The sequence below is a fragment of the Sceloporus undulatus genome, chromosome 4 (assembly GCF_019175285.1).
Source record: "Sceloporus undulatus isolate JIND9_A2432 ecotype Alabama chromosome 4, SceUnd_v1.1, whole genome shotgun sequence".
Lineage (NCBI taxonomy): Eukaryota > Metazoa > Chordata > Lepidosauria > Squamata > Phrynosomatidae > Sceloporus > Sceloporus undulatus.
In genome coordinates, this window is record NC_056525.1 from 243,997,818 (window position 1) to 244,022,794 (window position 24,977).

At 38.8% G+C, this 24,977-nt stretch overlaps 1 protein-coding gene across 10 annotated transcripts in view; it reads right to left on the reverse strand.

Annotated features, from left to right (window-relative positions):
• PTK2 (protein tyrosine kinase 2) overlaps window positions 1–24,977 on the reverse strand; it is a 220,197-nt gene that overhangs the window by 90,629 nt on the left and 104,591 nt on the right. For all 10 annotated transcript variants that reach the window (XM_042463825.1, XM_042463818.1, XM_042463817.1 and 7 more), the window contains 7 exons: window positions 19,339–19,393; window positions 16,351–16,491; window positions 14,631–14,708; window positions 13,928–14,035; window positions 9,935–10,052; window positions 7,301–7,331; window positions 5,192–5,244 (listed from right to left, as the gene is read on the reverse strand). In XM_042463825.1, coding sequence (XP_042319759.1) covers window positions 5,192–5,244; window positions 7,301–7,331; window positions 9,935–10,052; window positions 13,928–14,035; window positions 14,631–14,708; window positions 16,351–16,491; window positions 19,339–19,393 — 584 coding nt within the window. The remainder of the gene's footprint in view (window positions 1–5,191; window positions 5,245–7,300; window positions 7,332–9,934; window positions 10,053–13,927; window positions 14,036–14,630; window positions 14,709–16,350; window positions 16,492–19,338; window positions 19,394–24,977) is intronic.

The window sequence follows — 24,977 nt, forward strand, 5'->3', positions numbered from 1 at the left end:
TTAAAAATGCATGGGAATTACAAGGAAATATATGTTATCAGAGCATGAAGAATGCTCCTCCTAAAAGCAGAGGTTCTTAACCTCAGGGGTTTCAGAGGAAGTGTGAAATATAATAATTATAATATAATAATAATAATAATTTATTTCTATTCCGCTTTTCTCCTTGGAATCAAAGCGGATTACAACAAGAACATTAGATACAAAAAATAATCATACAGTAAACATAAGCCAGAATACAAAACATAAACCTAATGTCTAAAGCAAGGAAAATATATAAGAAAATATACAAAGAACAAAATCCACAGTATCAACATAATAAATTAAAATATACCCTAACACAGTTAATCTAACTAACAATTATCAACTTTCCCTTAGCAGCAAAAAAATACAGTTCAATACAGATACTAAGACAATTATAATATAATAGCAGCAGGAGAATGCAAGGGAAAAATATCTTAATTTCCTTCTTGATATTTTAAACTTTTTCAGTGGAAGGGGGTTCATTAGATTACCAAAGAACCTATACTGCCCCCCACCCCCCACCCCATTAAGAGCTACTGTCCTGAAGGTGAGGGAACAGACTGGCTCAGGAGTTATTTAACAACAACAACAACAACAACAACAACAACAACAAAAGGCTGCCTTCATCAGAGGTATTTAAGCAGAAGCTGCACAGTAACCTTCCAGGGATGTTGTATCTTGCTAATGGATTCATAGATTCTGCAGTCAGCAGACGGTTGGACTAAATTACCTCTACGTTCTCTTCCAACATGTGGATTGGTCAGAGCAACCAAAAATCTCTACAATATTCCAAGCATTCTCCATCTGGAAGAATCTCCAAAAATGAAGCATTTCTACAGAGTTGTGGCTCTGTGTGCACATGTGTGGTACAGATGCACCACTGCTCACTCCTACCAACCTAAGCAAGCCAAACTGAGAGCAAACTTGGAAAATGAAGCCTCCTTTACTGACTGAACATGCTCACTGAAAAAAGATTTTAAACCTCCTCTACCTACCCCACCCCTGAAAGTGTTTTGCCTCTTTTTCTTGGGCTAACCAAACATGAGAGCAAATAAGACATGGAATTACTGTTTTGATGTATCCTACATTATATGTGTATTTTTATCCTTTGAGGAGAAGAGCAGTGTTTCCTTTCAAGGAAAAGAGGTGCTGGGCCTATTTATCCTGCTGCTCAACCCATGCAAAAATGCCAAGAAAATCACCAACAATCTGTATGTGCTCAATGACCCTATACTTTATTCCTTGCCTCTAGTTTAGCAGAACATGCTTCCTCTTTATCATACACATTGATAGCCTTGTTTTATTGGCCACTCAACCCACCCTCCAGCAAACTCAAAGGGAAGATGCAAATTAAAACATATCTCAAATCTTCAGCACTATTTTTTCATTCTCTTTACCAAACTTACCTCCCATGCTGATATCTTACTCTATCTCTTCAATGAAAACAACAGGGTGTAACCCAACTGCTGCATACTGACTTCCCCCCCCCCTCTGCTCATAAGGAAGAACATGAACAAGATGACAATTCCCAAAGAGTCCCTTTTCCCCATTCCTGCTCCTTAAAATTTGGATATTGCTGAGGATTGCCTAATCAACAAACAAACCAGAGCCTCTATGCAATATCTTTTCATTGTTGCAGTTACTGACCAAAACTACATCAGCAGAAAAGTTTTTGATCAACACTGAGAAGGCTGGATTCAAAGATCCTTTCCAGAACTTTGATTCTATAATGTGCTGTAAAAATACAGCCCTACATTTGACTGTCTTATTTGTAAGGATTGCACAAGAGTCACAACACAGATAATAGGGTCTGAGCAGCCAGAATAGACCGAAAGAGTAAGGCAATATGATAAGCAAAGAGAGAATCAATGTGTTCCATTCAATCCAGAGCCACTAATAATACTTTACTCACTGCTACAGTACTTGTAGTAGTAGTCTAGGCAAAACAATAGCTTGTATAACAATCTCCCTACAGTAGTACATTTAGAGGATATGGCTGCTTTGGATGAGAGGTTTTCAAACCTAGACCCTTTATATGTAGCTCCAGACAGCTTGCACTGATAGATTTAGACTCACACATAATTTCATCCCAACGTAAAAGGTTAGAAGAATTTAGAATATTTTGCTCATTTTTACTGTATAACTTTTCTTCTTCATTTGGTCAACTCCAAGTGCTATAAAATTATCTTCTAGATTTCACTGGGAAATAGACAGTGCCAATTATTTCAAAGTTCAAAGGTAAACAAGAACAAATCATAGAATCATATAGAATCATGGAGTTGGAAGAGACCACAAAGGCCATCCTGTCCTCCAAGAAGACCTGCTGAGGAAGTGACTGCCAAAAACCACCAGGACTCAGCTGCAGACATACGGAGGCGGGGCAGAGAGCGGCAAGCTTAAAAATGCTGCCCTGCTGTCCTCCTTGCCCTTTTTCACCTGGGCTACAGCTGGGCTCAGTATCTGGCCAGGAGGTGGGCAGAGACGACAAGGTCTACTCTCCGCATCTTCTCCCCCCCCCCCCACACCTCCAGCCAGTTTTATATCAGTAGATGGAGGAGAGTGATGGAGGAATCTAACGCTAGCTTCAACGTCCCCAGAACACCTGGCTATACTGGCCTAGAGTTTTATTATTTCAGATATGTAATTAATATTTGCTAACTGACTGTTGTTTTGCTGCCAGGGAAGAGTTGGGGATGGCGGTTAGATTATTATGCTATGCTATGTTAGGTTTTGACTACTATTATGCCATGTTATGCATTTCTTTTTGTACTTTGTATTCTTCATGATGTAATTGGATTTTTTGGTGTTATTATTATATTGGAATCTAGAGTTGGAAGAGACCACAAGGACCATCCAGTCCAACCCCCTGCCATGCAGGAAATCTAAGTCAAAGCATCCCCGATAGATGTCCATCCAGACTCTGTTTAAAGACCTCTAAGGAAGGCGACTCCACCACACTCCGAGGGAGTTTGTTCCATTGTCGTACAGCCCTTACTGTCAGGAAGTTCCTCCTAATGTTGAGGTGGAATCTCTTTTCCTGGAGCTTGCATCCATTGTTCCAAATCCTATTCTCTGGAGCAGCAACAAACAAGCTTGCTCCATCCTCAATACGGCACCTCTTCAAATATTTAAACAAGGCTATCTTATCATCTCCTAACCTTCTCTTCTCCAGGCTAAACATCTCCAGCTCCCTGTCTCTCTTCATAAGGCATAGTTTCCAGACTTTCACCATTCTGGTTGCCCTCCTCTGGACAGGCTGCAGCTTCTCAACATCCGTTTTGAACGTTGGTGCCCAGAACTGTACACAGTATTCCAAGTGAGAAATCTATGCCTGCTTCTTCCAGTGTAACTTTGTGTATTGTTTTGCTGGTATCTTAATATATTTATTATTTAGACGGATACCTCATTTTTAAACAAGAGGCAATTGACTGACAACTAATGTGTCCTTTCTATTGGAGTGTGTAATTAAATTTCAAATACTGCATGATATACCTACAAAAATGAACACAACATTTTGTATATAGTCAAACACCTTTACAAACTATATTGCCAGGACAACTGATAAAATCAAAGACCACAATTCTAAGTTTATGCTATATGGCAAAATCAGGTATCTGTTATCCATGTACAGGGTGTTCAAAAATTATCTTTGCAACTTCCATTCTATATACAATAAAATTGCATTTTACTCTTTTAATGAGTTATGTGTTTTAATATTGTAACAGTCTGATTCTATTTTAATGTTCACTTTTGTAAGCTTTTAACTATATTGTTCTTTTAAATTGTCAGCTGCTTTGAGTCCCAAATTGGGGGAAAGCGGGAAATGATGGTGATGGTGATGATGATATACAATTGAAATTCAATAGATAACTTTCTAACATCCTGTATATATCTCCCTACTTTATTTCAAGCCTTTAAGCTGCAAATCATTTTAAATACCATCAAGGAACAGCTATCATTCTGTAGTTCATGCTGGCATCACTGCAACTAGTAATATACATTAGGCTATGAGCAGTCAAAATTCTGCTTAGCCATAAGTCACTAAAGGTTGAGTTTCCCTATCTGGAATTCCAAAATCCAAAATATTCCAAAATCAAAAATTGTCCACAGGGGTTGCTGAGACAATGACACTTTCGTTTTCTTATGGTTCAATGTGCACAAACGTTGACTCATAAGAAAAATATTTAAAATATTGTGCATTAAATTACCTTCAGACTATTTGTATAATATGTATATGAAACATAAATGAATTTCCTGTTTAGATTTGGGACCCATCTCCAAGATATCTCATTAAGTATATACAAATGATCCAAAATCCAAAACACTTTTTGTCCCAAGGATTTCAGATAAGGGAGACTCATTGTACACATCTCTTGCTCCCACTGTTCAAAGCCACTGAGTCGTGTTTTTTGGCAAAGTGTATCTCTTCTATACAGTTACATCAAACATAACCTTCTTTGAATCAAATTGGTGTATTTAGGAGAAAAAAACCAAAGAAAACAAGTTCATCAAAAGAAATAATTTGCCAAAGCCAACATAATATTCTCATATTAAATTTCTAGACCCAAGGCATGAGTTCAACACATCAGCAGGTCATGCCAAAACCTGAAGGACACATGTTAGGATGTGAAATTGGTTCATGGAAATAATGATTAGAAAATAGTATGGCAGCTATAAGAAAATGCAAGAGTATTCAGTTGGACTCTACAAGTTGTTATAGCAACATTAACAATATTTCTGAACAAACTGGTTTATAACAATAAATACAAAAGTACACAAAGATGAGGACTTAAATCATATGAAACCAAAAGACTGGATGTTAAAACCACTCCTTTCTATATTATTTCAAACACTGTTCCATTTAAGGCTACTACAGTAAAGTGAAGTGATGAATTTACCAGATGGTTCTTTATTGGTCAGCTTCTGTTATAGTTTTTTCAGGAATCCAGTGCAAATTAATTGAAATAGAATAACTGAAGTGAAGAGCAAGTGATGAGGGTAAGAGAAGCAAGCACAGAAAGTGTTGCATGACTGCTTTTGATACTGACAGAAAATAATGTGTATTTTAATATGTATCTTAACAGTAACTTCACTGAAAATTTGTTAAAATTCACTAAAGAAATGTCTATAAAGTTATCTTTACAAAAAACTTACTTCATGCGGTTCTTACCTGATACAGACACTGTATGAGATCGTACTCCTTGTTTCTCATTGTTTGCCAGCCTGAAAAAAACAGAAGTTCAAATCTGTTAATGTGGTAAACTATATTTGACAAGACACTCTAATTAGCAACACCAATCCATTTTCTTATAAAGATAAACTTGTATCAGGTGTGGAGATGATTCTATATTTTAAATTTACCCAGGACAGTAAGAATTGAACCCCAGTTCAATGATGGACCCATGACTTACATGTGAAGAAAGAAAAAAGCACTAACACATATTTAAGAATTTTAACTGGCATATTCAAATTTTTGAGCCAGAATGATATAATGGTTTGAGCATTGGACTGTAACTCTGGAGACCAGGGTTCAAATCCCCGTTGGACCATGGAAACCCCTGAACAAGTCACATTCTCTCATCCTTAGAGGGAGGCAAAGGTAAGCTCCCTCCTGAACAAATCTTGCCAAGAAAACCCTGTGATAGATTCCCCTGGGGGTGACCACAGGTCAGGAACAAACTTGAAGGCACATAACAACAACAATTCAAATCTCCAGGGAAAATATAAGACATACCATATTAAATAATGTTCATTGTGCAAAAAAAGCTATTTCAAACACTGTTCTGTTTTCCTATAAGACGTTCACTGTGCAAAAACCCTATACGCTTCCTATAGAATGTTCACTTTGCAAAAATCCTATATGCTTTATTCTTGAAAATTTCTCCACTATTTCCCTATGTGGAGATCTTAATATGGAGATCTTAATATATTGAATAATATATTAATATATTGAACAAGACTGCACATTAACTAACAAAATTACCCTGTATGCATTTATTTATGAGTCAGTATCATGGAGTTCAGTGAGATATTTCTGAGTCAACTCTGAAGATTCCTTCCTAGTTTGAAGATGACTGTCCTGGACCTAAAGCAGCCATGGGGAGGGGGCATAAACATTGGGGTGACAATGTGATTATAAAATGGGAGGGGGGAGGCTGCTGTGGAAGAATGCTGGGGAAGAGGTTAGCCCTGTTAGAACCTTTAGGGGGCAAAACAGCCTCATAATGCTGGTACTGATCATGATTTATGTAGAAGACTTAAGTTCACATAGTTTACTTAATCTACAGAGCCAATACTTGTGGTATCATGAAACTATCAGCCCACAGAAGAATGGAGTTGACATTCTTTGACCAAAATAAGTGTACCCAAATCAGAACGCTGCTTTGCTCCCCGCTGCCTTTTCACAAATCAGAACTCTGGGGGAATGAAGAAAATTAAAGGTAGCAGTATTGTTGCCTCTCTGGGAAAAGATGAAGCACATTTTCCCCTGGACATTTTCAAGGCAAGCTCCAGGTTTGAATGGACCCAGAGACCAGGTCATTATGAGCCCCCCATGCCTTGGGGTTGGTCTTCAAAATTTTCAATGAAACACTATGCATCTGCCCCATGGTCAGATGTACTACCAAGTCACACTTAATGCATTGATTGTTTAAATTGTTTTAATGGTTTAACTATTGTAACTGTTATTGTGTTTTATTATTACGTAATGGTGAGGGTTTTATGGGGACAGTATAATGTGACTATTGCTTATATTTTATATTTTTATTCTATGTTGTAATATTGTTAATTGTTTTATTATCGTTTCTGCTGTAATCAGCCTTGATTCGTTCGGGAAAAGGAAGAATATAAATATAAATATATTATTATTATTATTATTATTATTATTATTATTATTATTATTATTATTATTATTATTATGCATTTGATCTGAATTTAGTGGCAGTTTGATAATAATGGGGATAGCGCACCTGGAGGGAAGGACCCAGTTCTGCCTTCTGCATTATGCTACCCAAATTTAACCACATGCCTTCAGGCTTAATGGTCCATAAAATGAAATTCAACTATATAGTAGCTGGCTGGGTTCATTTAGAATTTTCAGCTTTATAAATCAAAATATATTTTGAAATTCTAATTTTCTAATTTGAATTTATTTAAATATAGCCTGTCTATCCTTGTAAACTCAACTTGGCTATTAATCTTATATTAAAACAAAGAGTTAAAATCACAAATTTCAAATACCCTGAAACCATACTTCCAAACATTAAGAGCTATGACTTACTTTGGTATGGATGGTAATGCTCTTTCACCTTCTGCAGAGAGAAAAACACATAATTAATGAATGTCACATGCTATTAAAAACATATAAACAAGACAAAGTAACTGCTAACTAAAGCTAATAAAATTTCCACATAATAAAAGGAAGTAATACAATATTAGATTTTCACCAGCAGCCTTACACAAAACTTTCAAACATTCCCTCCATATTTTTGTTAATCAAGCAGGTCAACTCTCAGTTTATTTTTTTCTTTCAGTTTCACATGCATGTATTAGAATAAGCCTCTAATCCAGAATAGACTACTATATTTTAGCTTGAGAAATAATATCAAAATCAATCTTAGTCAAGTACCTTTGCTTTAATAGTACACTGGTCCCTCCACATCCACTGGGGTTGGGGCACAAGATCCCCATGAATGTGGAAAAACCACAAATAACAAAAACACTATGTTTTTACCTGAGAGAACACCTCTCTAGGAATCTCTAAGTCCTCCAGTGCAACTCTGTGGTCAATATCTGCCAGACACTGACTAGAGAATTGCGCTGGAGAAGCTACAAATGCCTAGTGGAGTGTTCTCTCTAGGAATCTCTAGGTCCTTCAGTGCGACCTTTGGTTAAAGTTGACCATAGAGTTGCCTGGAGAACCTAAATATTCTTAGAGAGAACATATTAATAATCAAATGAATAATCAAATCCACCAATGTCAAAGCCACAAATGTGGAGAGTATATTTTAAGATTTATGGTTTGTTGCTATGTGTGAAATACAGGATAAAGTAGTAAAGTTTCAGCATTCACTGCAAAATAAATTTAACATTGCTAGTCAGACAAACCAGATCATCTCTTTCATTCTCAGAGTAATAAGATAACCAAAACCTCTCTAAATATACTAAATTTTACACCACTCTTATTTTTCCTGCAGTTTTCTTATCCAAACATATATTGCTTACACAGTATTGTTGTTGTGTGCCTTCAAGTCATTGCCGACATATGGTGACCCTAAGGCGACACTATCATGGGGTTTTCTGGGGCTGAAACCAAGGTCACCCAGTAGGTTTTCACGTCAAAGTGGGAATCGAATCCTGGTCTCCAGGGTCATAATCCACGCTCAAACCACTGCACCCATGCCATTAAAATAGCACATGACATGTGATGCAGACTGTTTTTCCCCCCTTGATTAAAACTGAACTGTAAATCTGAATAAGCATGTAAGCTAAATTGCAAAAGAAATGTTCCTGATGTTATCCGAATCAACCTACAGAAACAGGACAGGTGGAAGCATTTATTTCCTTTTGATACAATATTTCAACAATATTACCAAATCACTGATATTACAGCAACTAGTTCTGTAAAATTGTTTTTACAAAGTTCTTGATTATAAGCGATGGCATTTAACAACCTCAGCCTAAATCAACTTTTCTCTCCAAGGAAACTGACTGCTCTCCAGACTAACTATAATAGGATTCAGAGGGGAGTCTATTTTACCAAGTCAGTATCCTAGTTCACATGCTTCAAAAAAAATTCTTGATGTGCAACTAATGAAATCCCATCAAACCGAACATGGAAATTTCCTCACTGTAGGACTGAAGCAGGGAATTTTGTTTTGTTCCAATAGCTCTTTAAATTTACCACTCATAGAGCTCAAAAAGGACAGGGGTGTGTTGGACTAAGATTGTGGATCAAAAAAGGCAATATGAAGAGAATAACAGCAACTGTACTAGCCTAAAATATAATGAAAGAATATTAAAATTGCTAATTGAGAAATTAAAAAGTCTTCCTAAGTTACAATACTCAGTTCTATAGTTACATAACTTACTGAGTGACTTTGGGCCAATCATTGAGTCTCAGCCTAATCCTCCTGTCACACAGAATTGTTGTGAAGATAAAACTGAGAGATCACAATTATGTACAACACTCAGAGCTGATTGGAGGAAGAGTAGAATTAAAACAAATCTAAAAAACAAATAACATGATAATTCAATAGACCATATGAGTTTGTTTAAAAAGAGGACTCTTTTCTACAAGTTTTCAAATCAAATCAAAGGGTGATAGACTACATGGAATAAAATGGATTACTTGGGGGGAAAAGGGCAAGTCACTTGTGGAGAATACACAACTAGCTAAAAAAAATATCAGCTGAAAACTTTGGAATGTGGCTAAGTTACAGGCTCACTAAAGTACAAAACACACTGCAGAAATAATGCAGTTTGAGACTGCTTTAACTGCCCTGACTTAATGCTAAGGAATCCTGGGAATTGTAGTTTATTGTGGCACTAGAGCTCTCTGACAGAGAAGGTTAAATGTCTCACAAAATTACAATTCCTAAAATTCCCTAGCATTGAGCCAGGGCATTTAAAGCAGTCTCAAATTGGATTATTTTTGCAGTGTGTTTTGGACCTAAGTTACCGTACTACCATTAGCACAGCATAACTGATATGGCAGTAGTTACTGGAATCATCATCTCAGTTTCTTGTTAACAGTTTTATTTTCAGTGTTGTACTCACTAGCAAGAATCATGGTTTTCCATAGTGCATGGAAATTATGAAAGCTTAGTTCTTACTTCTACTCTTTTTTCACTTTTCTGGCCCAAATCTGACTAGACATAGCACAAGTTGCTGGCAAAATTAAGATTTATCTTACCTTTCTGGGGCCTGATGATAAAAGATTGTGTTGCACCATTGACCAGTCGGCAATAACCATCTATCAAGTCAGCCATGTTCTCAGCAATGGTTAAGGATGGTGCTGTCACTGTCAGTGGCTACAGAAAGAGTGTGAGAGAGAAAATAGGGCACCAAACAAAGAGACATTATTTATAGACACAAACATTTAGTAGAACAGCTGAGTTGTTACATCAGAGCTGAGTATGCAGTTGAAAAACAGTAAACAGAAAAGTGTGTGTAGCTGATTATGCCCTAAAATCTTGCAAGTTGGATGGCCCTATGAAAGATGTAGCATATAAGCAGCTTCATATTTTTAGCTGCCAACTTTGCCCATCTCTTTGTGCTAGAAAGCAGCGCCACTCCATGTGATTTGTATGTAGCTCACTCTGCATGGATGCATCCATGGGGTTATGTTTGCCCCAAGAGTCAAGGTGGGTCCAACACAGATTAAAAAAGAATGTTTAACTAAATACGTGAAACTATTTAAACACATAGGTTAAAACAGATAAATATAGCATTGAGATAACAATACATGTTAAAACCATCCAGACATATTTATTTTAAAATATAGCAATTTAAAATCCCTAGTTTAAATTTGACTGGGTAGGCCTGCCAGAACAGAGAGGTCTTTAATGGTTTTTTTAAAATTCAGGCAGCATTATTTAGCTGTTGACTCTCTCCTGGAAGGTCATTCCTCAGTCTAGGGGCAGCTGATGAAAAGGTCTTCTGGATGAAGGACCTGGCCACATGAAGAAATGTCCCTCAAAAGACTTGAGTGTAGAGGGCAGATTATACAGGAAGAGGCAATCTTGTAGGTAACCTAGACCCAAACTATATAGGGCTTTAAAGATATTAACAAACACTTGACTAATTTTGATGGCACAGTACATTCATGTAATTTTTCTAGACTCTGAAATATACTGTAACTATGGGTGGAGTGAGCTAAGAAATAATTTCATTGGCCATTATGGTTGTTGTTAACTGACTTCAAGTTGACTTCAACTACACTCCAAGACCTCCTGTCCGCAACCGGTCTGCATAATTTCTTCAGGTTCCTAGTCATAGCCTCCTTGATTGAGTCTATCCGTCAGGTATGCAGTCTACCTCTTTTTCTCCTATCCTCTACCTTTTCAAGCATTGTTGTCTTTTCCAGTCAGTCATGCCTTTTTCATGATGTGGCTGAAGTACCACAGCCTCAATTTGGCCATCATGAATTCTAGGAAGAGCTCAGGCTTGATCAATTCCAGCATCCATTTGTTTGTCTTCCTAGTCATCCACTCTGTCTAAGCATTCTTCTCTAGTACAACTCAAAATGAGTTTTCTTTTTGCCAGCTTTCCTCACTGTCCAACTCTCACATCCATAAACGGTGATAGAAAACATGATGGTGTCCTTACTTTAGTGTTCAATATTATATCTTTGTTTTTTATAATCTGTGTACAGGTGACATATCAAGACAATCAAATGTAATGGTTCACCCATTGCTTTAAGATCCAGCCATAACTTTTCATGGTCTATGTACTTAAAAGCGTTCCAATAGTCTATGAAGCACATAGTGATTTTTCTCCCTGGAAATCTCTGGTGTGTGCCATTATCCAGAGTATGTTTGCAATGTGATTCCTAGTGTCCCTTTCTTTTCTGAACCCAGCTTACACTTCTGGAATTTCTCGCTCCATATATGGCAGGTGTCTTTGCTGAAGTAGTTTAAGAATGAGAAATTACTGCAATCTTTTGTGTCTCTTTTTTGTGTATGGGAATGTACACTGATCTTTTCCAATCTATAGGCCATTGTTTGTTTTCCATATCTGTTCTCAACAATGACCTCACATGAAATAAATAGTAATAAAGAGTCAAAAATATATTTAGTTAGCAGAACTAGAAAACCAGCTGATCGCTTGTTTATACAAGTTCCAAAAACTATCAACACAAACAAGATATCAAGAATAATTTGATGAACTAAAATTTATTTCAACAGCAAGAGATAATATGATTTCAAGTCCCACTGGTTTCAAAAGGGGAATAAACAAGACACATTTTTTCCTTAATTGTATCAAGTGTGTTGAAAGGAGTGCTTGGACAGCAACAATCTATCTGAGAACAGAGGAAAGCATTCAGGTTTTAAAGGACATGGATGTTCCATTTCTGTGTTCTTGCTCTTTGCCAATACTTCCCAATCTCCTGTAAACATTGTTGATGATGATGTCCAGTAAAGAGCAATATCAAGCAAGACCTAAGAAGACTAATTTGCAAGATCAGAACTATTTCCATCCACAGTTGCCCACTACAACTTGCATAATCTTAAAATATCTATAGTGGTCACACATTCCAGCTTTGACAATTAAAAAACTATACAGTCGGCCCTTCTTATACGCAGATTTGCTTTCCGCGGATTTGAGCATCCGTGGAAGGCAAACCCGGAAGTTGTCCCCAATGGCAGCGCGCGTGCACACGCACCGCCATTGGGGACAAAAGTCCCTGGCTTACCCTCCCCTTTCCTTCCCTCCCTTCCTGCCTCCCTCCTTCCTTCCCTCCCTGCCTCCCTCCTTCCCTCCCTCCCTTTTCCCACTTATCTTGCTCTTCGCCGCCGCCTCCAAGTCGCTGTTACCGGCGGCGAGGAGGCATGGCCCTCGGCCTCCGCGGGAAGGCTGGGCGGCGCTGGAGGCCAAAGGGCCTCTAGGCAGCCACCCGACCCTTTTGCAGAGGTGGCGGCCATGAGGAGGCCAAAGCCTGGCCTCTAGGCCGGCCTCCTCGCAGATGCAGCCTCCACAGAAGGGCCGGGTGGCTGCCTAGAGGCCCTTTGGCCTCCAGCACCGCCCGGCCTTCCCGCGGAGGCCGAGGGCCATGCCTCCTCGCCGCCGCCGCCAGTAACGGTGACTTGGAGGCGGCGGTGGCGGCGACGAGCAAGGTAAGTGGGGAAAGGGAGGGAGGGAATGAGGGAGGCAGGGAGGGAGGGCAGGAAAGGGGAGGGTAAGCCAGGGACTTTTGTCCCCAATGGCGGTGCGCGTGCACGCGCACCGCCATTGGGGACAATAGGGACTTAAGCATATGCGGATTTTGGTATACGCGGGGGGGTCCGGAACGGATCCCCCGCGTATACCAAGGACCCACTGTACTAACAAGCACCTATAGAGAGCAGTAGGGACTTTTCATTAACAAATATCACCATGATTAACTGCAAAACCTACAGGAGGACTGGATAGTATGAGCATGTGCTCCTCATAGCTAACAAGAGACATGTTGTCTACTGCTATAGACTCAATTAGCCTCTAAGAGTAACAATACATCACATCACTATACAGTGGATCTTTGTTATCCTCCACTGAGGTTTGGTTCTAGGCCTTCCCGTGGATAACAAAATCCGTGGATGCTCAAGTCCCATTAAATACAATGCCATAGCAAAATGGTGTCCCTTATATAAAATGGAAAATCAAAGTTTGCTATTTGGAATTTATACTTTTTTTGGAATATTTTCAAGCCATGGGTGCTCAAATCCATGGATAAAAAATCCGTGGATAAGGAGGGCCAGCTGTATTCGTATATAGAAAACATGTTGTACTAGTTCAGAACAGGAAATGCGTCAGTCTCTGCTCACAGAGCAGTTTGAAGTAATAATCTGATACTATTTCCTACATTTTAATGCTCTGTACTAATTCATGAGAGCCAGTGTGGTGTAATGGCTTGAATACTATGACTCTGGAGACCAGGTTTTGAATTCCTGCTTATCCATGGAAACCCACTGGGTGTCCATGGGCAAGCCACTCTCCATTTCTCAGCTTCAGAGGAAGACAAAGGCAAACACCCTCTTAACAAATGTTATCAAGAAAACTCCACTGAAGGTTCATATTAGGGTAACCATAAGTCAGATATGACTTGAATCCACACAACAACAACAACAACAACAACAACAACAACAACTGATGAAGTAAACCTCACTGTCTAATCATGAAAGAATAATGTCAATAACAAATTACTTACTTCTGGGGCTCCAGATATTTTCATTTGCAGCACTCCTTTCCTGTCCTTATCTTCACTAGTTGAATACTGAATGGTTTGCACTTGATGGAAATCTGCCAGATGGGTAGGCTATAAAAAAATATAGTGGAAAATGAAAGTATAAGTATCTACCTGAAGCTTCCCATATCCTGCTCTATCCTTCTATTCTTTTCATCTGAGCCCCAGAACAAGTCAAGTAAAAGTGAAAAAATCAGATATAAATAGCAACCCTTATAGAATGCTATTGAAAAATGGGAACCACAGACTAGAAGCCGAAAAGACAAATGATGACAAATGATCAATCTCCCACCTGAAATAAGAATTGTTATCAACAAGTATATTTCTGAGTTTTATTTTCTTTTAGTATTTCAGTTCTCATATAGATAAAAAGAGATAGATAAATTATACCCTAAAGGCACCAAATCCTGTCTGATTTTGGAAGCTAAGTAGGGTCAGCTCTGGTTAGTACTTGGCTGGGAGACCACCAACAAATACCAAGTGAAGGCAGAATAGAAATAATAATCATCATCAAGACTCTTGTCTCACTTTCTCTACTCCTCAGTGACACAGCTCATTCAAGTTTACTCCTATTTATACAGTTTTTCTCAATGGCCTTGACTTCCATTAATCTCAATATACTGTACCATTTATTTCAAAGCATAACAAAACAACTGATCAGACTTACATTGGAACCTTTGTCTGTAAGGTAGCTGATTCCTTCTTCTGGGCCAATAGCCAACTCCACTGAAATAATCCAGCTTGACTTTTATATTTAATAGTCCCAAGGAGGCGATGAAAAGTGAGAAAAATATATGTACATATTTTTAAAATAAAGGAAAAACACTTTCATCACAATTCAATAATAAAGAAAAGGTTTGAAAATACAGTAGTAGGGGTTCAGTTGCGAGACTCCAATTGGATGCAAAAAACATGAATAATCACAACTCATATTGTTAAATTTCAGTGACATGAACGTGCATTCTTCAGCGTGTCCTCTTTAAAATTGCCACCATTTGATAATATGAGATGTGATGACCTGCAAATGGTTTAATTCATGGACCTGAAGAGCCAACTATAATATTAATCAATCAAACAAAAAATTAAATGCTCTGATAAAACAAGTGTGATGGTGGACCTGTGGAGATAATGCATTCACATATAGGGAGACCTGGTGTCAATGGAAGATCTTGGGCAGGAAACTGTTTCTCAGGTAGGTGAAAAACTTGCTGAGATAACTGTCTATCTTGTGTCTGAGGACAGTCATGGAAACTAAGGAGACCAAGAATAGTACCGCCCCATATTCACTGGAAAGAGCCTAGCAGGAACTAGGATTGAACACCGCTATTCATTTATTGTATTTTTAAGAGTGGTATGCCTTGGGGTTGTCATGAGTCAGAAACAACTTGCAAGCAGACAACACCATCATGTAACTGTGTAAATGTTGCAGAAAAACAACAGTCTTGTAGCATAGTAAAGACTTTGGGCCAGTACAGACGGCCCCAAAAGCCAACCACACAGTGTGGCCCCAATCCATCATTTTCTGACCTAAAAAGAAATGGCAAAATGCCGCTCCCTTTGGGGGCTGAAAAAGGGCAGCTTTTCCAACGCAGTGCCAGTTTTCCATACTCCTGCGGCATGCAGCATATAAATGCTGCACCGCCAGAGCGCCACAATTCTGCCCACCATCTGGGCGGGTGGGCAGGCAGCATGACACTGGCTTGGGGGCATCATGGGGGCAAGTTTCATCTAAATGCCATGCCCCCACGCTGCCCCCAAGCCGGCGTATTGTGCCGGTTTGTTTTCTGCTGCTTAGTTAGCTTTATTTGTCATAGGTTTTTGTGGATAACAGCTCCCTTCATCAGGTTATTTATTTAGGACTGGGACTTAAGGGAGCTTCCAAAAATTAAAACAGGTAGATATAAAAAAACTTGTGTATTAACTCGATTCTTTGGGTATAGAAAACTATTTTTTTTAAAAAAGAGTTTTTGCATATTCTGATATAATTATTTACCACAATTACTAAATTGTTCTCAGTTACTACCATCCAATATTCAAAGACATAACTGTGTTAGTCATTATGCAAAGGGCCCCTGAAGCAGCTCTGAGACTAACTGAAAGAAAGAAACTGGTATCATGAGATTTTATAGACAGCTCATGCTACCAGCTTTTTTTCAGTTTGTCTCAAAGGTGCTACAAGATCTCTTTGCATACTATCCAATATGTTTTTAAAGGGTTTTAGAAATATTACCTATATCTAAAGAGAGAACGTATGTCACTGTAAACTGGAAGTGACAGCTGTCCTTTCTTCTGCCTATAAAATCTGACAATGAATTGCTGAACTAAGCAATAATAATTAGAATGATTCTTTCCTAACATACTCTAGCAGTTAAATATAGCATACTTACACCAAGAGCACATTTGAAGCATTCTTTATCAAATCTGTACACTGGTGAAAGGATCTCAAAGAATTTCAAAATACTTTCTTCTCTGTTGAGGTTGGCAAATTGTCGAAATGTCTGCTGGATCATTTTTCGTAGGTTTTTGGCCTGGGTAATAAAATATTCAAATGTGATCATAAGGTGCTGCCAGGAAGAGTGAATTTTAACTACTGTACATTTATCAACATGATCATAGTAATATTTGCTTGCAGTAGCACAGAAACATAAATATTCATAATTCTGGGGTAGAAAGTAGAGCATTAAGCATTTACAGTATTCGTGTTTCATTGTAGAGATCTGATTTTACTAGACTAACAAGTATTGCTGGAAAAATTCCATCATAAGATCAAAACAGCCTGAATGTTTGAAATAACTACCATTGTTTGCCCCTTTATCATACTTCCTAAACCAGCAATTCTTAACCAATGGTCTGTGGGCCCCTGGGGGAGTATGATGACTTCACAGGGGGTCCACAAAGGCTTGAAGAAATGTTATTTGCTTTCAGGTGGCAGAAGAGAAAGCCTTGGAGTGGAGGAGAGAAGAAAGAAGAAAAAGGTAAGGAAGGTGGGAGGGAGAAGAGAGCTGGTAATGCTTTCCACCTCATATGGCTTTGCACAACCCAGGTGCAATCAGGTAGACACCTGGCCAAGAAGACAGGCATCTAGACCACTTTCGTGGAATTTTCTGACCTATGGGTGCCTGCCATGGAGGTGGTACATCCACGCTGTGGGCCACCAACTCTCCTCCTTTTACCCCCCCCCCAGACCTATCAGGCTTAACCCCAGGTTGGAAAGTGAGAAGTGAAAGAGAAAGGAAGGAAGAAGAGGAGGAGGAAAGAAAACTCCATCCCTCCCACCAGCCCAAGCATCAACAGCATGGCTCTGCCTCCCTGCTCTCTCCCTCTCTCACCTCTGCCTTCCTAACTCTCTCTGCCTCGGCTGTTTGTGCTCTGGTTTCTCCAGGAACCCCAAACGAAAAAGGCAAAAACATGCCCCTGTGGCAAAGATGCCTTGGCCAAACAAGTTCCTGGAGACCCATCCAGACATCCCTTCTCGCTCACTGGCTCTCTGGCTCTGTCCCTTCCTATCTGCCTGCCTCCTTTCACTGGCTGCCCCTGAGCAAAGTGCTGTCAAGTTCTGGTGGCTACACCTTTTAAAAGTCCCCAGAAGCCATGCTTGGCTGTGGGAAAGGGAATCTCAGGTGTCGGTCTCGCTGTCCTGCCCTCACCATGTGAGTGTGTGCACATCTATGTCTACCCTTGTGTGCATAGATTCCCCTCATTCCCATGCTTGCTGCTCTCGGATTGGAGCAAAACAACAACCCCCCTCCAAAAAAAAAACCCCACTTGTCATGTGCAGAATGACAGGCTTTGGGGTTGTTGGTGTGCACAGAACTATAGGCAAAGGGAGACAGCAAAAGGCAGGTGTACTAGTTAGCTGGTGCTGTGAGCAAGCATGTGTGTGTGTGTATGTGCTCATTTGTGGGTGTGGGTGGCTCTGCCTTCAGGAATCTCTTCCCCATGCACATCACAACAGCACACAAGGCAGAGGAATAGGAAACGATCTTGACTGCACTGCATCTCATGTGTGCCCATGCACACACCCAGCAACTAACTAAGGGTGGAATATAAATACCGTAAATAAAATAAATAAATTAAATCAGAACACCTTGTACTACTTGACACTACTACTGACACACACAGCAATAAAAATACATCAGAGAAGACTTTGGTGTCCAAGTATTTATTCCATTCCTAAGGCCCCTTTCTCCCAGAAAGGGACCTAAGGCAGCTCACAGATAAAACCATTTAAAACTTTACAATAAAATTTAAAAGACAATTAAAATCAACTAGTTAAAAACAATATAAAAGCTTTAAACAAAACTCGCATGGAACAAGATCAAGTCAGGCTCAGCTTGGGGGATTTTTAAAAAGTTTTTTACTGCAGTTTCAACAACTTTAGATAAATGTTAAGCAATTTTAAATAAATATTTGATAGACTTTAGAGTTATAAATGTTGAGCCTTGGTGGTCTGCAGCAATAAAGGATATGTAAAGGAGGTCCGTAAAGAGAAAGTTAAGAATTGCTGTCCTAAGCCAACTACTGCATAAGGGACAAGTTCCACCAACAGAACCACAGCAGCCTGTGACATTTGAAAAACAAGGAGGGAATGGAAGTGTATCATTTGGAAAGCACATACAGCAAGTTCACTTACTGCATATTAGATATACTACTTAATATATAATAATAATAATAATAAAATTTTTATTTGTACCCCGCCCTTCCAAACGATCAGGGCGGCTAACAAAATGCACCGAAGTGCAGACAATATACAAGATTAAAAACAACCATAATAAAACAACAATCCATAAAAACAATAAAAAGCCCCTTAGCCCGTCCTCACGGCCACGAGAGAGGAGGGAGGCCCACAGGATATTTAGTCGGGGAATGCCTGATTAAATAGGAAGGTTTTAAAACCCTTCCTAAATTGGGCCAGGGTGTTTGTATTTTGTTTATGGTCTTACTCTTAGTCAACACTAAAGCACTGTAAACAATGCATCTCAAAGTTAGATGCCCAATCCACTCCATGTCAATTGCACTTAAACCGCAACTATTGTAAATCCATCAATTTCCTTAGGAAGTAAACATGTTGCACATAAAACAGTGTATGTTAAATAACACAAAGCTTATCTTTAACCAAATATGCCCCCACCATTACATAAAACATAACACAAGTAGCGTAGTATGTATTGTATTTTACAGTATATTATACAGTATACTGTATATTGTATAACAATTTTAGTCACAGGGCAGAGACTTATCCTCTGTCTTTGTAAAAAAAACTATGTTGATGGTTGATGCAAAGTAAATTAAATAAATATATATACTTGGATAGAGTAGAGAGTGGCATGAGCAAGGTACATCATATAATAATTTCTACCATCTGATAAGATTACCTTTATTGAATCCAGCAAACTCTTCGGGAAAAATCTTTTTAAACCAACATCTTTCCTAAAACAAGAAAAACAAAATCAGCGATATTTTTAAGAAACATTGTATACCTTTTCTGGTGTAAACTAAGGCATTACTACATCATGTGAGATTGTACATAATTTAAATGTACACAATAATACACAAATCAAGTTAAAACTGATTTTACAAAACAACTCACCTGGCTGTGAAAAACAAACAGTTCAGTTTCAAAGCACTTTTATAACTCTCTTACTGACTGTACATTTAAGAAAAAAGAAAAGAAATGGCAATAGCCCAAAAGAACTTCAATATTTCCTCTACTCTGCCTTTAGGCCAGACAACTAATCTCTTGATCTCATTGGATATTCACCAACCAAGGCTTATTAAATCAGCAGTCATCTACTCCTATACTATCAGCTATGAGACTCCAAAAGTATGTTACCAAACAAAGCTAGACTACTGCACCTAAACTAATGCCATGCTGAAGCTGTTAGTTTTTAAAAATCCATCTTCAGGATGCTAAACTCTCCACTATTCAGCTGTCAAATGTTTAGGCTAAATGGATAATGCATAAGGCTTCAATTAAATTCTCAGATTCTATGACTGTTTTGCTAATCCGCCCTGAGATCTGACTAGCATTCTCTTTTCTTTTGTCCAATTAGATTATAAAAAATCTACACTGGGCCCAAGGCTGGAGATGGATGAATCTGACTCTTTTGGTTGGACCTGTCAACCTAATAATGCTTCCCCCTCTGGCACACATTTTCCCCTGCTCGCTTTACACAGAGTGGCATCATATGCTTCACTAAAAACAATGCTAGGGACCAAGTGTGTGCGTGTGCGGGGGGAAAAAACAATAACACAAAAATAAGCAAATGAAGGAAATTCCAACATATATTCTCTCTCATGAAACCAGGAACATTTCTGCCCTTGCAGTAAAGCTGACCGAACCAAAAAGAACTCCACATAGACAGCTACAATTTAGGGGAACCATTTCCAATTGACTGTAGCCCTCTTTAAAAAAAAAAAAACAACAACAACAACCACAGGGTCTGCTTTTAAAAAAATCTCCTAACTCATGCAAAAACATTAAGATTAAAGGTAGCAATATACTCTTTTTTGCAGCAACAAACAGGAGAATTCCTGCAGTGATGATAAGCAGGAAAAGTATGTGATAAAACTTTCATAAATATTAAGTCCTTTGATGTATTTCTTCTCAGATGCAAACTGCACGCAGTTTATCCTCCTCTGTAGGATTAGATAAATCCGACAGACTACATGACATGCAAGAGCACTTTAACAGGGACTCCATCACACATTTACAAAAATCCATCTTACATTAATAGTCTTTCAGTATGTGGTTGCCAGGCGTTGGTTTGAACTATACAGTAGACCCTTGTTATACGCTGGGGTTTGGTTCCAAGTTCCCCCGTGGATAACAAAATCTGTGTATGCTCAAGTCCCATTAAATATAATGTAATAGCAAAATGGTGTCCCTTATAAAAAATGGAAAATCAAGGTTTGATATTTGAAATTTATACTTTGTTTTGAAAATTTTCAAACTGTGTATGCTCAAATCCGTGTATAAAAAAATCCGTGTATAAGAAGGGCCGACTGTATTTTATAGTATTATAACATTGTTTCCCTGCAGATTGTTAACAGAGCCTACCCTGTTTCTTGGCTTCTCAGACATATTTGGTTGGCCACTGTGGGAATCAGGATGCTGGATTAAAAGGGCCTTTACTGTTTGTAAGACTCTTCTAATGGTCTTATAACAATTTCAATACAAGTCAAATAAATATACAGTATAGTAAGTTGAAGCAAGAGCATCAATACAACTTACATTTCATTGTTTCAGGCTTGCAATAAAGTTGTTATAATGTAGTAATGCCACAGACCGTGACTCAATGACACACGAAGATCAAACACTAGCATTATATGTTAGTAGGAAAGTAAATAAGTCAATAAATAAGTGAGCCAACTACAGTGATAGCAATGTGCAGATATATAGACAACACTCAGACTTTTGAGCAGTGAAGATCTGTTCACAGGAACATCCACCTCAACATCCAATTCACTATGGAAAAAGAAAAGGAAGGAACATTGCCATTTTTGTATGTCCCAGTCATCCGCAAACCGAACCTACGTTTGGGTCACACAGTATACCGAAAACCCACACATACAGACCAATACCTGCACAAGAACTCCAACCATCACCCAGGACAAAAAAGAAGCACAATCAAAACACTGGTAGACCGAGCAAAACGCATCTGCGAACCCCACTTCTTGGAAGATGAACTGAAGCATTTGGACTGGGCTCTACAGGCCAATGGTTATTCCAGCTCAGACATCAGAAGGGCTGCCAGGTCTAGGAAAACCCAGAGAAGTGAAGACAAGCAGCCACCCAAAGGGAAGGTATTTTTACCATACATCAAAGGAATCACAGTCAGAATAGGCAAAGTGGTGAGGAAAGCACAACCTTCAAATGGTTTACAAACCGATGAAGAAAATCCAGCAAATGATTCGCTCAGCCAAGGACCAGAGAGACCCTCTCACAGCCGCAGGAGTTTACCGCATACCATGCAGCTGCGGACAAGTCTACATAGGGACCACAAAACGCAGTGTGCAAAGCGATGCTTTGATTTGGATTTCCTGCATGGCAGGGGGTTGGACTGGATGGCCCTTGCGGTCTCTTCCAACTCTATGATTCTATGATTCTAAACCAGAATCAAGGAACACGAGAGACACTGCAGACTGGGCCAGCCAGAAAAATCAGCAGTAGCAGAACATGCCACAAACCATCCTGGGCATAAAATACTGTTTGAAAACACTTAAATTCTGGACCATGCTGACAACTACCATGCACAGGGAAGCCATTGAGATCCACAAACACCTGGACAATTTCAACAGAAAAGAGGAAACCCTTAAAGTAAACAAGGTTTGGCTACCAGTCCTGAAAAATAGCAAGAGGAAGACTCAACAAATGCAAATGAGAAATCTCCCAGCAGACAATAAGCACTATCAAGCAGACACTCATCCTCTTGTGCAGACCCTCCTACCCTGAGGCCTGCCATCAGCAACAAAAACAATATACATGCAAATTACTTCTGCCTTTCCCGGTCACACAATATATATAGCCAAGTCCTTTCCAGGCAAACATTCTCTGAAGATGCCAGCCACAGATGCTGGTGAAACGTCAGAAAGAAACTTTTCTGGAACATGACCACATAGCTCGAAAAACCCACAAAAAACATTTATATGTGTGTTTATATGCCCAATTAGGAAGTAGATTGCTCCTTTAGAATTGGTCTGGCACAGGTGTATTTAGATGCACAGGTGAAGGTGCACATTTTCTGGGAAAGAGCGGAAAAATTCAGCCTCTTTTCAGTCCATTTTTTAGCGCAGCTTGGGTGTGATTTCCACCTGGTTTCAAGGCATGTGTCATCTAAATGCCCTGCCTCTAAACCAGGCAGAAACCAGTTTATTTGGCCTGTGTGTTTCAGGCCTTAGACTTTGGAAACCAGGCTCTGAATTCTGGTTCAGACACAAAACACACTGATTGACCTTGGGCAAGTCCCACTCTCAGCCTCAGAGGTTGGCCATGGCAAAACCCCTCTGAAGAAACTTGCTAAGAAAACCCTGGGGTAGGGTCTCCTTAGGGTCGCCGGAAGTCAGAAATTACTTGAAGGCAAACAACATTACAAATTTTCTTTATACATGTATTTGTTCATATGTGTATTTTGTTAAGTTGAGTGTTACTATAAAACCCAGAAATCAAACAGGAAAATTTTAGAAAATTTCACAAAGGATATGTAGGATAATAGTTGGCAAGAACAGAATATAGGATGGGGAAACTGAAACTTAAAGAAATGATCAGTGCTAACGTGGAGGGAAGTCAAAAGGTTTTTAATGATTTGCAGAAGATTACAACAATGGAATCTGAAGATTTATGATATAAATAATGCAATATTAACCTAGGTTGTATACGATTAATATATACACATTTTGATGTATTTTGATGTCAGTGTTATGTGAAATTGGAGTTGAATTTCACTGAACTGACTATGGATGTTGGGTGATGCAACACATGGCAAGGCTGCAGCATGGTGGCTGACATGACGTATCATACCATATAGGATACGCCCGATGGCACAGCAGACATGATGCAAGATGCTGATGTAAGAAGACTAATGCAAATACCTGTGTGAGAAGATCATGCTGTGGACAAAATGTATAAATATGGGTGTGACCTATGTTCAGTGTGGTTGCTGTTGTTAGTGGGTGGTTGCCTGGATAATTGTTGGTTTGTATATAGTGCTGTAAATACTCTGAAGTAAAGTCCTGTACATAGAACATGGAGACTCTATTATTAGCACCTTGGTCAGTTATACTCGTAGGTGCTGACAGCACTGCTGAGCCCAGCAGAGAAGGACCATTTAATTAGTATGTGGCTCTTACATTTGAGGAAATACTCTCTATATGTATAAATACATATTTCACCTTTGCTTCTTTTTAAAATAAAAACAAATTTTAAAAAAGAGGGGGGAAGGGGAGGGAGGGAGAGAGAATCAGTTTCAAGCCACTGTTTTTTCTTGATATGGTGAAATAATGAGGAAAGAAATCATGATGACATAACAATGGAGGGACTCTGGTTTTTTCCTTTAGCCAATATGGTGCACATTTTTTCTGGAAACACTGCAGATGGTAGTATGATGCAAATTTCCCTAAGATGTTGAAGGGTCTCAAATGTGACAGCATAGATCTTTGTGAGAATCCCACCATTCCTTCTTGAAAGAAAGTAAACTGAAATGAGAGGTGGTTTTAATTTGCTTCCTAGGGAATATAGCAATAGAAATAGAAATAGCAAGTAAATTTCTATACCGCTTATCAGTGCACTTAAGCACTCCCTAAGCGGTTTACAAAGTGTAAGCTAATTGCCCCCAACAAGCTGGGTACTCATTTTAGTGACTTGCAAAAGGATGCCAGGCTGAGTCGACCCTGGAGCTCCGCAGGATTGAACTCACAATCTTGTAGCTGTGAGCGGCTGCAGTACTGGCCTTTAACCACTGAGCCACCAAGGCTCCTTAATTATCAAGAAGATTCAATGACAACTGCTCAGACTAAGAGCATATGCCTGAAGCCCACACTACATTTTTTGTTATTGATCTCATTTTATGATGATGTCCAAGCTTCTCATCTACACTTGTGTTGTTTAATTCATGCTGATAAAACAGAAGGTCCTTCATGACAGACATTCCTGTGTCAATCATGCAGATCTCAGCCACACGTGCAAATGGAAAGAACCCATAATAGCTTTTCCACTGCAGCACAATATGTAGTGTTTATTTCCTTACTAGCGCTTTCTTGAATGATGAGTGCTATCTTTCTATAATCTTCTGGCAATCAATGCCCATAAAAACCACTGATATTATTTATTCTTTTTATTTATTTTTAATTAAAATATTTTTATCATGCCTTATATCAACAGACCTCAGGGTGACATAGAGGTAAAATCAATACTAGCAGGTTAAAACAATATAAAACAAAAATAATAATTAAAATACACAAAAACACATTAATCACATTAAGATGTTAAAGCAAGTTTGAAAGATAAAACTGTTTA